The 13,810-nt window shown below is 43.7% G+C and overlaps 1 protein-coding gene across 3 annotated transcripts in view; it reads right to left on the bottom strand.

The window, feature by feature from the left end:
• Positions 1–3,119: 3,119 nt before the first annotated feature.
• The window catches only part of SHOC1 (shortage in chiasmata 1), a 64,608-nt gene continuing 53,917 nt past the window's right edge, over positions 3,120–13,810 (bottom strand). For all 3 annotated transcript variants that reach the window (XM_070742433.1, XM_070742434.1, XM_070742435.1), the window contains 2 exons: positions 5,754–6,702; positions 3,120–3,457 (listed from right to left, as the gene is read on the bottom strand). In XM_070742433.1, the coding sequence (XP_070598534.1) occupies positions 3,357–3,457; positions 5,754–6,702 (1,050 nt within the window). In that variant the 3' untranslated portion in view covers positions 3,120–3,356. The remainder of the gene's footprint in view (positions 3,458–5,753; positions 6,703–13,810) is intronic.

The raw sequence follows: 13,810 nt of genomic DNA, 5'->3' as shown, positions 1-13,810 counted from the left end.
ACCTTCCCTGAGCTGCTTACAACCTGATTTCAAACCGAGACAACTCTCCTGCCTATGGCCATGTGATCACATTTTGCGTGCTAGGCAACTAGCCCACATTTATGATTTTCAGCACCTTTCTTTCTTGCCACTAATTTGCATGGATGAAAAGAAAAAAACAGCACAGGACAATAGTACTATTACATTTGAGAAAAGAAAAGGCTTTGATGATGCCTCTTCAACAGTTGCAATGTATCTTGAGTAAATATAAAAAAATGATACAATGATTATAAAGAAATATAATAGAAGAGAAAAAGAATGTGGAAAGAAAAAAAAGTAAATAAACCTAAGAAACTTGCTTGAAATACTATGTTGAGATCAGCAGTTCAAAATATTTAAGAGAGATGCAAAAATTGTGCAAATAGATAATTGTTAGATTTCAGATCACAAGCATTACAAACAAATGTTTTTAGGATTTGTGTCTACCATACTCAACACTATTCCAACAATTTCCCTTTTCTCCTCTATTTACTAAATCTTGGTGATTTGCAGCTTAAAACATAAATGTATGTGCATATACACATACCCCTATGCAGTGAATGCTACAGATATTGCACTTCTAAAAGTTGGAAATGCTTTTACAGATAATTGCATTTCTTGACAGTAATGCCATCAAGAATGCTTCCCTGAGGCAGATTTATGACTCCCTATAACTGTTTCCAGTGTGGCCCACAAAAACCATCTACATATGGTTTGTATGCCGAGTCTACGGAGAGGGGCAGCATACAAATATAATAATAATAATAATAATAATAATAATAAAAAATAATAATATAATAATAATAATAAAAAATGTGGTTTTTGCTGGTCATGTTTACATTTGATTTGGCATACATAGTGTAAACCACGCAGCACCTTGATCAGATATATAAGCCTGCTCTGTGATCATGTTCTAGTGTATTGTGTGAGCTAAGACTGGAAATTGAACCCCCAAGACAAATGAGACCCAGGAGAAGGGTGGCATATAAATCTGATTAATAAATTAAATATACTGTATAAATGGCATTAATGCTCACAAAGTGGACTCACTTCTGGAGTAGTGTCTATGCTTCATAGATGGCAGGCCATGAACTGAGGACACAGGAGATAGGGAAGAGCTTCAATTCAATTAAAAAAAACCCAAGAACAGGAAGGGGCAGCCAAATACCATGAGATGACAAAAAAGAGGGAGGCTGGCTTTAACTTGTGACCTCCATTTTACAGTGGTTGCCTTCCTTTCTCTAGGGGCAGGTTCCATCCTATGGTTGGTTGCCAGGCAGAGATTATCCTCCAGGCCCCTCCATTGGGGGACTCCTATGGAGCTCTATTCTCTCTCCCCTTCTTTGGAACATCTACATGAAACCATTGGGGGGATATCATCTGCCAATATGAGATTCAGTACGTGTAGGGACTGGATGGGGAGGAATTGACTTAGTCTTACCAGAATCAGATGGTTAGGAGTGTTTGGGGATCACTGATCTGAGAATACAGTATTCTGAATGGGGTTGTACTTCCCAATGCAAGGGAAACATACAATTTGGGGGTCTTTCTGAGCTCACAAAGTGATGAGCAGGCGGCCAGCTTCATTTGGTGTGCCAATTGCACTCTTTCAGAGATTAGGTGTACACGAAGTAAGTAAGTTGGGTCATGTCTGCTCTTTTTAAAACATAGTTATATTCATGCAGACAAGCTTCCTCCACTTCCCACAATCGTTCATCCATTCCCTTAGAACTCTACTCACAGGGATTGAAGTTGGTGTTCCAGTTGCTTTGCTGAGTCACCCAATGGTGTTTTCAAGGATGTGCTGAGGTCCAGAGGAAGCTTCATCCAGGCTTTTGAACTTAGTAGGAACTAGAAGAGGAAGACTCACACTGAAATAGCACCTCATCCCAATTAATGCAAGGATGTTTGGAAAAAAGGTAAATATTGAAGGCATTAAGACTTTAATTTCAACTGAGCATTAGAAGAATAAGTATTAAAGGACCAAACATTAAAGTAACGATAACATCACCTTGCAAAATGTAGAAGGTTGAATGAATAGAATATGGTAACTTTGTTGGGGAAGATGATGTGTATTGCAATAAAGAATTTTGTGCAGATTTGCTGGAGTGGTATGCCTAGTTCTTGGAGAACAAAGAACACCCATAGGGGTAAGGGTGAATAAGTGGAAACTTCAGATAACATTTACATCCTGGTCATCTCATGGCTTGCAGTGAGCTCTACAGGGCCTGTCCTTGATATAATTAAAAAAAAAACATTAATCACCACTCGCTCAACAAAACATACTAAACACTCAGTCAAGGGGTTAGGATCAGTTCACAGAGTGATGGTGAAATATGGGTATGACTTGAAAAGCCCATAACTGCTCACACAGCTGCATTTTCGACGATTTGAAGTTTCCGAACACTCTTCAAAGGTAGCCCCATGTAGAGAGCATTGCAGTAGTTGAACCTCGAGATGATTTATTTATTTATTTATTTAGATTTGTATGCTGCCCCTCTCCGCAGACTCGATAAAGGCATGAGTGACCGTGAGCAAAGACTCCCTGTCCAAACAGGGTTGCAACTGGTGCACCAAGCAAACCTGGGCAAACGCCCCCCTTGCCACAGCTGAAAGATGATGTTCTAAAGTCAGTTGTGGATTGAGGAGGATGCCCAAGTTGCGGACCCTCTCTGAGGGTGTCAGCAATTCAGTAATGGATGGACAGATGGACATGACCTTGGGAGGCAATACCCACAGCCACTCCGTCTTGTCTGGATTGAGCTTGAGCCTGTTGGCACCCATCCAGACCCTGACACCCTAGTTCCATTGATTTATATATAACTCAAGGAAGAAGTCAGGGAAATCTTAATCTTACAAATGCAGAAAAGATACCTAATAATCCTGCTTGATTTTTGTTATTAGGTTTTACTCATTTGCCCAGATAGTAACCCATTTAGGGATAACAACTGTCATGCAGAACTGAACAGGCAGATTACTAAACTCTGACATGTCACATTCTGACAACTGTGCTGACTCCCTGCCAAAGCTCATCCAAAATGTGTATACAATTTCAAATGTTTTTCTGTTATGTACAGAGTGTATGAATGAATTATACATAATTAAGCTGTAGTACTTTAATGTAATTGTCATAAATAGCACAAATTTTGCAAAAAAACCCTCTTAACTTTTATCTTATTTTCTAAAATGACAGAAATTTCTCATTAATTTTTTTAAAAAATGATTACATACAAGATTGAAACAAATTGTAAATAGGTTACTATAAATAAGATTAAATCTTCTAAATGTATTTTTATGTACTGTAAATAACAAGATTCTTGAAGTGTTAGCTTCCACTTCTAAAAGAATTTGAGACGTGTTTGGCCATCATTTCTCCTAGGATCTTTTTCAAAAGTTAGACGCCTTTTTTTAAGCTGTGGTAATTGCATAAATTCTAAGCCTGCCAAAAAAGGAAGGAGGCCGGGAGGGAGGGAGGAAGGAAAAGAAAAGAAAAAAAGAATAAATCATTATCAAATAAGCAGTTTACAACTGTACAAATTCAGTTCATACATATGTACGTGTGTGTGTATACACACACACACACACAAACATCAATTATATAACAATGTTAGAGTTAAAGTTATGTATAATGAATCTGCTACTAAGTATTGAACATTTTTTAAAATCTATATCAGATTAAAGGAGAGTTTGGTAACATCTGGAACATGAAATCCTGAAGCCTCAGATTGTGTGCATCTGGCCTGGAATTCTGCATTATTTCTCTGAAGTGTAAGTTATATAAAACACATAAATATACTTGTTAAGAGAGCTTTGGCACATTTTCCTTTGGAAGACCAACCAAAATCTCTACCATGCTTTTTGTTATGCCTAATTACTTGGTTTGACTTTAGAATATATATATAGAGATTATATAGAAGCTTCAGGATGTGATGTGCTCCCTCAAACCTTCCAGATGTTACCAATCTCCTTTTTTAATGTTCAATACTTACTAGCAAATTCATTATAGATGACTTTAATTCTAACATTGTTAGATCTCTTCTTGAATCTTTTCTTTCTAATAATCAAGAAACTTAATCTGAAGAAAAATTGTAAATATCATTTGTATATCTTTTAAAATGTCATTTTAATATGTTAATCTCTCAATTGTTTAATAAAACAAAACTTACTGTATTTCAGTTGTTATTTTCACATTCTATGCCAATGGCAAATGAAACATTCCATAATTTGAATCTAATTTGAATCTAATAAATGTACAAATTAAAACCAAGAACTCTTGAAATTCTTCTGTCAAAATAATTTTATTTGATTCATGAAATTAAATTAATTGTAATCAACATTAGTCTTTATTCTGATCAGTCATTCACTTTATGGAATGATTCTAAACCTGCCATCCAACAATGAAGTATTGCTTTTTTGCCCTGAAAAATATGCATGTCCCTGTTTTAACCTTGAATAGAAATTGTTGCAGTCTAAATATTTTTCACTTCATTTTCCCTTGTATTGCTAGTTTCTTTTTCTATAAAGATTTTTAATCTTTTGTGCCTCTGATAGTAAAGGGGGCTCCGAAAAGGCCTCTGTCCTAATTGAAATAAATAGTCTTCAAAATGTTTCACAATTCTTCCTCATTTGAAGCACTACAGAATAGCTCACTTCAGCACATAATATGCAGAAAAAAGAGTTTTATGTAGAAATACAGATTTCACGTAGAATGCTGTATCATCTTTACCAGAATAGATTACAGCATTCCTTACAATTTTCTTACAGTCATCTTAGCTCCCTAAGGTTTGACCATATGAACTGCTCAAAACATTTCAATTTACTTTTTTCTGTTAATGGCAGCCCAAGCTTCCCTTAATGAGCCTGACAATGTTTGAAGCAGCCAATTGGGAGCTGTCATCAAAGCAAAATAAATCAGAATCTAATACAAATAGACCCTAGCTGCATTCTACAGAAATGGCACTTGGTCAAATATATCCATTACCAAATAATTCTTGACACAAATGTACTTGTAACAAAACATTTCAGTAGTCATTTTCATAGAACAAAATGGCACCTGCCCTGCTTGCACATATGTGAAACAACATGTTTTATGCTGGTGCAAAACAACAGCTACCATGATTGTGCACATGGACTCAAAACTGCATGGAGACTACTTCATTCTTGTCACTTTCCTAGATTTCAAGTTGCTAATAGTTTTAGTCATGGATGTACTTGTACCAATCAGAAATGACAACTCCTGGTTCTGATATGGCTAGTTGATTGGTTGTAAATGCAAAGTATCAGGAAATGAGCTGGGAAACAGATTCTGTTTAAACAGAATGCAGAAGACTGTGGAGAAGCTACCGGTGGACCTCTACAGACTATTGATATTTTAACTGCAGATTGAATATAACTGATTTAAAATAAAACTGCTACAATTGCTGTTGTCAGGAAGCAGGGTAGTTTAGCTTTTGAGTGCAAAAGGAAGATGCATTTTTGCCCCCCAAGTAGGATGCTCTGCCATTTGCCTCTAGGGAAGGAAGAAACATGGTTGGATTCAGTGGGTGGCTGATCATTTTTTGACTTTTAGGATGTTTTTGATGAACTCTCAATGTGGAAATTCCAAACCCCAACCAATTTATAAAAAATAATAAATGCTCTTTCTTAATTAGAACAAAGACAACACTGAATATTCCCTTGTAATTTTTAGTATTTGGTAGTTTAGAAAGTAATAGCACTTTGCTTTATGCTCTTACCTGAAACATCTTGTTGTCTTTGTTCACTTGATAATGAATTACGTCCTTGAACTTCTTTCCCCCTGGTATATTCTCCAGTAAACTGAATGCCCAAATTCATGAACCTATCTGGACTGGATATGGCTTTGCCTACATGTGAATCATAGGGAGAAGAATCCACTGCTTGTATGAATGGAGGGTTATCCCAAAATCTTTCCTCAGCTTTTAATGCAGGACTGCTGCTTGCTTTTCTTCCTATTTCTAAAACACTGGCTGAGCTTTCCTGGAACAGAACATCTTTTCGACTAGAAATAACACGAGAAGAATGCTTGAAATCATGGAAAGAATTCCGTTGTTGTGCAAAAGGTTGGATTTTTCCCAGATGTTCATTTTTAGCATCATGATAAATAGGCTTCTTCAAGAACTCAGAGATATCTAGCTGTTTGCCTGTGTCCAGTTTTGAAACAGTCATTCTATTCAGTGGATAATTCTTAATATATGAGCTAGTGTCTTGGTTACAGTGCAAATATGGCATTGTGGTTTCATTATTGACATAGGAAGGTCCCCCGATATTGTTCAGTGTTAAATGTGATGCATTTATTCTTGTTTCTGTTTCCACTTTCTTCAGAAATGGGGGATAAGGTTGCCTCTCTACCCTTAAATTCTCCTGAAAGGGACAGCTGTCTCCATACGATATTGAAGGAACAACTAAGTTAAGTTCTCCAGTTGATTTCAGACTACCACAAGATCTATTCTGGGAATAATTTTTGTTATGTTCTTCAAGATAGTATTCTGGATACTCAGTAAAGGAACTATGTCCTTGCAATCCAGAGAACAAAGCCTCAGGAAATGGAAGTTGAGAAGAACAGATGGCAGAATTAGTATTTCCTTGAAGAGACGTGATTTCTTTCTGTGTTCCTGGTCTTGTTAGTGGCTTGAACATGTACAATGATGTGATATCACTAAAATTCTGAAAAAAGTAAGTGGTAGATTTGAGTCCATAAAAATAAAACACATGAAGCTTTTTAGTATGAATATTCAACTAATATGTAACAATGCATACAAATCTAATAAATAATAATAATAATAATAATTACTGCAGAAACTCCAACCTACACATAAACATTATTAACACCAGGGATATTTTTCACTTTCATCGCATTGGAAATGCAAAGCAAAGTAATAGTGCATGCATATGCACAGCAAGCCCAGCTTGGATAAAAATATAACTACTTTAACAATAAAGTGCTTTAGCAACAAAAAGATCAGAAGTACTTCTTTTGAAGGCTGTGCAACATTATTTATTTATTTAAAATGTACATATAGCTGCTCATCCTAAGCAGTTCTGGGCAATTTACAACGATAATAAAACCAACAACTATGAAACAATAATAAAAGAGTAAGACAATAGAATAATAACACAAAAAATGTGCCATAATTGTCTCCTTAAGATGCTCGACCGCAAGCTGCAATTGCCCTCAATCTTTTCTACCTATACAATAACTATAGTAATGCTATTATCAGCTTGCGTCTGAAAAACAATGGTATACAGTACAACCCTACCCTGAAGAGAAAACATCTGTAGCCCAATAATGATATCTCAAACAAGGATTACATAGGACAGTGATGGCGAACCTTTTTTCCCTCGGGTGCCGAAAGAGCATGCGTACGCACTATCCAACATGCCCGAGTGCCCACACCCATAATTCAATGACTGGAGAGAGCAAAAACAGCTTCCCCCACCCCCTGAAAGCCCCCAGGAAGGAAATGGCCTGTTTCCCAACTTCTGGTGGGCCCATTATGCTCATGTTTCATCCTCCCCAGACTCCAAAGGCTTCCCTGGAAGGTAAAAATGCCCTCCCCCATCCCCCCTGGAGGCTGTCTGGAAGCCACAAATGCCCTCCCAGAGCCTGTGTGAGCCAAAAATCAGCTGGCCAGCACACACATACAGGTAGGGCAACGACTCACGTGCCAGCAGATATGGTTCTGCATGCCACCCGTGCCATAGGTTCGCCATCACTGACATAGAATATCAGACTGTTAAAACTGGTACTCTGATTGCCTAGGACAGTGATGGCGAACCTATGGCACGGGTGCCACTTGTGGCATATGGAGCCATATTTGCTGGCACATGAGCCATTGCCCTAGCTCAGCTCCAATTTGTATGTGTGTGCTGGCCAGCTGATTTTTCGCTCGCACAGAGGACCTGGGAGGGTATTTTTGGCTTTCCAGAGAGCCTCGGGGGTGGGTGGGTCATTTTTGCCCTCCCTGGCTCCAGGGAAGCCTTTGGAGCCTGGGGAGGATGAAGCACAAGCCTACTAGGCCCACCAGAAATTGGGAAACAGACCGTTTCTGGCTTCCAGAGGGCCTCCAGGGGGTTGGGGGAGCTGTTTTCGCCCTCCCCAGGCATTGAATTATGGGTGTGGGCACTCGCACATGTTTGATAGCACGTATGCATGCTCTTTCAGCCACCAAATTGAAAAAAAGTTCGCCATCACTGGCCTATGATATCTTAAACCATGCTAAAGGAACACTACAAGTTGTTGTTGTATCACATTAATTTGAATTAATATCAGAATACATGTAAATATCTGATTCTTAATCTTCTTGATAAGCAGTACTTGCTCTATGTGGTTTTGAAAGGTCTAGGAATCACCGCAATACTATATGTTTGTTTTTAGTTTAATGCAATAGGGTGGTTTTTTGCAATTGTATTGACATAAGCAAATACGCTTAGGAATGAATTAAAAGAACCGTTGTACATACCTGAACGGTCTTCTCAGTGCTCTGGAAGGAGAGTCCATCATGGGTTGTTAACCAATCCTATTGGTAGAGACTGAGTTAATTTAAATAATTAATTAACTGGCACCGCCCCCTTAGCAGCCCCCATGAGCCAGTTTTAAAAACGAAGACAATGTAAAAATCAGAAAATTTTATTAACTTCATAACCAAATATAAACTTTAACAGTCCCAGCACTCCGGCGACCTGGCCAAACACCATGCCGGGTGGGTATGGACTCTCCTTCCAGAGCACTGAGAAGACCGTTCAGGTATGTACAACGGTTCTTCTCCATTGACTCTGGAAGGAAAGTCCATCATGGGATATACCAAAGTTCAAGTCCCCTGGGAGGGAAAAGGCTGGGCCGAGGTCGTTGGAGTGACACACACTCGCTGTAAGACACGCCTGCCAAATGAAGCCTCCGCCGAAGCCCATGAGTCTAGTTTATAATGGCGTATAAAAGTAGAAGAGGAGGCCCAAGTAGCAGCACGACAGATATCCTCCAAGGAAGCTTGCGTTGACCAAGCCGCCGAAGCAGCCGCACTTCTGGTGGAATGGGCCATAACCCCGGCGGGAAGAGATTGAGATCTCGATGTATAAGCCTCCGCAATGCAATCTTTAATCCAGCGACTAAGGGATTGCGAAGACACTGCTAGACCCATTGAGGTCTGAGCAAAAGAAACAAAGAGTCTTTCCGTCTTTCGAAAAGGTGCTGTCCTCCTGATATAGAGCTTCAAGGCCCTTCGGACATCGATCTTGTGCCAACGAAGTTCAGAGGGATGTTGACCATGTGTGCAGAAGTCCGGTAGAACCAGTTCTTGCCTTCTGTGAAAATCTGAATTCACCTTCGGGATAAACGAAGGGTCCAACCGCAGCACCACTCTGTCCGGATGGAACACACATAAGTCCGGCCTGACGGACAGTGCTGACAACTCCGAGACCCTACGGGCAGATGTAATCGCCACCAAAAACAATGTCTTTATTGATAACAGTCTATAGGAAATCGACCTCATTGGCTCAAAGGGGGGTCCCGTGAGGGCAAGTAACACTAGGGTGAGATCCCATGTCGGGAATCTCCTTACCGGAGGAGCGTATTGGTTAATAGCTCCTTTGATGAAATCTCTCACCCATGGATGTTGAGCCAAAGATCGAAAGTCTGATACTCGGACTATAGTTGACAGGGCCGCCACCTGCCTTTTCAAGGTGTTGGGGGCTAAACCCCGCTCAATGCCTGATTGGAGAAATTCAAGAATTGCAATTAGCGAGGCCTGCTTTGGATCACAATGACGGGCCGAACAAAATCTGCAGAAGGCTGCCCACGTTGCCTGGTATATCCGCACTGTCGATGGCCGACGAGCCGCCTGCATAGTCGCAATGACAGTGTCCGGTAGATGTTGCTGCGCTAGTCGCTCCTGCTCACATGCCAGGCGGCTAATTGGAACCATTGAGGCTCCGGGTGACAAATGGAGCCCTGAGTGAGGGAGACCAGGCGATCCGGAATCCTCCAAGGAGGGGACACTGAGAGAGCTACCAGGTCCGCGAACCACGGCCGGCGGGGCCAATATGGCGCCACTAAGATGACCTCGGCCGTCTCCCGGATTATTTTGTCCAGCACCCGTTGTATTAGACACGTTGGGGGAAATGCATACAGTAGGCCGTTGGGCCATGGAGACAAGAGAGCGTTGACTTTTTCCGCCCTCGGTGTAGGGAACCGTGAATAAAATCTCACCAGCTGCGTGTTGGCTTGAGATGCAAAGAGGTCCACCAGAGGAGTCCCAAAACGTTGACTTATCAGGTGAAATACTCCGGGATCCAGTCTCCACTCTCCGGGGTCCAGGGTAGATCTGCTCAGCCAGTCTGCCTGAACGTTGCTGGTCCCGGCTATATGTTCCGCCGACAGTGAGGCTAAACGGGGTTCCGCCCAGTCGAAGAGGGCCGCTGACTCGACCATTAACCGAAGAGACTTCGTTCCCCCTTGATGATTCAAGTGGGCCCTGGTAGCGACATTGTCAGTTAAGACCAACACATGTTTGCCCAGAACCCAAGGAAGGAAAGCCTGAAGAGCCAGAAAGACTGCCCTGAGCTCCAAATAGTTGATGTTGATTGGGCTCAGATCTTCTGGAGACCAAAGACCCTGGGCCATGTGTAGTCCCATGTGGGCCCCCCAACCGGACAGACTGGCATCCGTTGTGAGGATTAGGCGGTCCCGGTTGCAGAAGAGGGACCCGCTGTCCAAGGCAGGGGAAGTCCACCAGCCCAACGATACCTTGACCGAAGAAGGGAGTTGAACTGATCTTTGTGAGTGACTCAGTTTGGCCTTTTGCCATGGTAGGAGGAACCATTGAAGGGCCCTGAGATGATGACGGGCCCAAGGTACAATGCCGATAGTTGAAACAAGGGTGCCCAGGAGCTTGGAAAGGAATGCGAGAGACACCCATTGTTGGTGTCGAAGATGCGAAATCAATTGTCGGATGTTTGCCATCCTTTCCAGAGATAAAGTCACAGTCCCTGTGGAGGTGTCTATCATGGAACCCAGGTGCAACAGCCTGGCTGTCGGAAGAAGATGACTTTTTTCCTCGTTGATCGTGAACCCATGGGATTCCAACGTCTGTCTGGTGACTGCCAAATCTGCCCGCGCCCTCTGGGAGGATCTGGACAGGATAATGAGATCGTCCAGGTATGCCAGAACCCGAATACCCTGCGATCTGATATGTGCCGTCAATACGTCGAGCAACTTTGTAAAAGTGCGAGGGGCCGAAGACAGGCCGAACGGCATTGCCCTGTACTGATAGTGAGAGCCTCCCAGGGCGAACCGGAGAAATCTCCGATGAGACTGCAGGATGGGCACATGCAGGTAGGCCTCTTTTAAGTCTATGGATGTTAATAGATCCTGCTTTCGAATTGCGGCCAAGATGCTTTGAAGGGAATGCATCCGGAATCGCCGATATTTGATGTAAGTATTGAGGTGCTTTAAATTGAGGATCATGCGTACCCCTCCCGATGACTTTGGCACAAGGAAGACCTTTGAATAAAAGCCAGTACCTATTTTGTGCTTGGGCACCTCCTCTATTGCCCGTATCTCCAACAGATGGGCTACCTCTTGCTGAAGCTGAGACCTCTTCAGGGGGTCCCGCTGAACTGGGCACTGCACATAACGGTAAGGTGGGGGCTGGAGGAACTCCAAGCGCAAGCCCCGGGAAACAGTTGCTAACGCCCACCTGTCGGAAGATGTAGTCCGCCAGGCGGCCTCGAAAAACCGAAGTTTTCCTCCCAGGGGTTGTTGAAAAGAGTCACTTAGAGCGCTTGAAGCCCCTCTGGTTGCCACAAAAGGGACGTCTCGACTGTTGATACCCTCTCTGGCGATCCTGGTAGGGCGCTCTATCGCCTCGGAACGTGTTGGAGTTATACGGGGCCTGAGAATAGGGTCTTGCATTTTGACCCGCTGGAGCAGAAGAGTCCCACCGAAAGGACGGCCTGCGTTGGTAGGGAGTATAGCGACGCTCTTGGCGCCGGTAGGCTCTGGGGAGGGACTTTCTTTTATCCTTGTCTTCCACAAGGACTGGATCTAACGCCTCCCCAAAAAGCTTTTCCCCTTGAAAAGGAGCCGAGGCCAGGTTCCATTTGGACTTGAGGTCCGCTGGCCAGCTTCGCAGCCAGAGTAGGCGCCTTGATGATAGTGTTGCCGCCATACTCCTGGCCGAAAACTTGGCAGCATGCAGAGTGGCGTCCGCTGAAAACTCCGCTGCTGCCAACAGCTTCCCAAGATCCTGTCGCAAGCGACCCTCATCCGGTCCAAGTCTGGCCTGCATCTCCTGCAGCCAGACGATAGATGCTCGGGTGAAAAAGGAAGCAGCCGCCGCTGCTCGAAATCCCCAGCTCGCCATCTGGTGTGTTTTGCGAATCAACACCTCTGCCTTTCTGTCCTCAGGCTTTAGGCTATCGCCTGTCTCAGAGGGCACTAAAGACTTAGAAATCAGCTGCATGACAGGCTGGTCTATAGGAGGGAATTCCAATAATTTTTCTACCTCCTCATCACATGTGTAGAATCTTCTCTCTACTGCAGAGGGGCCCTGAGCGGCAGCTGGATGTTGCCAGGGTCTTTTGACACTTTGCAGGATGATATCAGAGGATGGAATGTGCTCTGACTCAGGCTGGGGTTCTTTAAAGAGGACTGTAGCTGGTTTAGTCCCATCTGTGGGGTCTGTTGCTTTTCCAGGGCCTGGCAAGTCTACAGTCTGTTTTGCTTTATGAAGCAGTACCCTGAAAGTTGAGGCCTTAAAGAGCCCAGCAGCCACAGGCTGTTCTGGTGGTGTCTCATCATCAGAGAGCTCATAGTCCTTTTCAGTTTCCTCTAACGGGCTGGCCTCCTCAGCCCAAGACCCCAAGCCTGAGGGGGGCGGTGCGCACCACAGGTTTTTTGATTGCACCTGGCGAGGCTGCTGCGTAACTTGTTGCACCCCCGCCGCCATCCCCTGAGTATAGGCATTATTAATTAAGTCCTGAACCGAAGGGGACATCTGAGGCCAAGTATCTGGCTGTGGTCTAAGTCCAGTAGATGGCCAAGTCTCAGGTTGACCTCGAAGCCCCGCTGCTGTGGGCGTAAACGTGGCTGAGGGTCCCTGGCCGCTCCTTAGAGACTGACTTGCTGACCCTGGCCTAGGTTGGATAGGCCCAGGGGAAGGGAACACCTGAGGCATAGTTGAAGTTTGCCTGTCTGGAGACCAATCGCGGTCTGACAGCACCTCTGCTGGCCTTATGGCAGTATGGGGAACTGATGTGTCCCTGGCCAGGGGCAAATATTGCGCAGACAGAGGAGAAACAGGCAAGGGGGTGTGAAGGGCCGCTTCCAGCCTCTTTTCCAAGGCCTGAATCCTCTTTTCTGCATCCTTAAGAGAGGAAGAGGAATGCTGGGACCTGGCTTTATCCTTAGCCTTGGCCTTGGCCTTGGGAGCTGTGCTAGGAGAAGGCGCCTTCCCTGGATTCATTTGATCTTCCATTGTACTTACAGAAAACACCGGAGACTGGAAATTGATCAACTAGCTCACACCAACACCACGCACAAAATGGCGACCAGTCACCCCAGGGGCTAGCGCATGCGCAATACTGCCCCGATCGGTTGATCGCGCCCATTCTCTGGGCGGAGAGCAACTTTCCCGCCTAGGGACAAAATGGCGGGCGCGGGAAAGACTTCTGAGGGAAATTAGCCCTCCCTTACTCCGCGCTGCTCCTTTGGGGGGGGACAACCCCCCTAGGGCATTCTCTCTCCACTCTCCACAGCCGCCAGCACGCCAAGTATTTT

Source organism: Erythrolamprus reginae, chromosome 2, assembly GCF_031021105.1.
Source record: "Erythrolamprus reginae isolate rEryReg1 chromosome 2, rEryReg1.hap1, whole genome shotgun sequence".
In the NCBI taxonomy this organism is placed as follows: domain Eukaryota; kingdom Metazoa; phylum Chordata; class Lepidosauria; order Squamata; family Dipsadidae; genus Erythrolamprus; species Erythrolamprus reginae.
The sequence above is the reverse complement of the archived record's forward strand: the minus strand, read 5'-3'. Positions and strand labels throughout refer to the sequence as shown.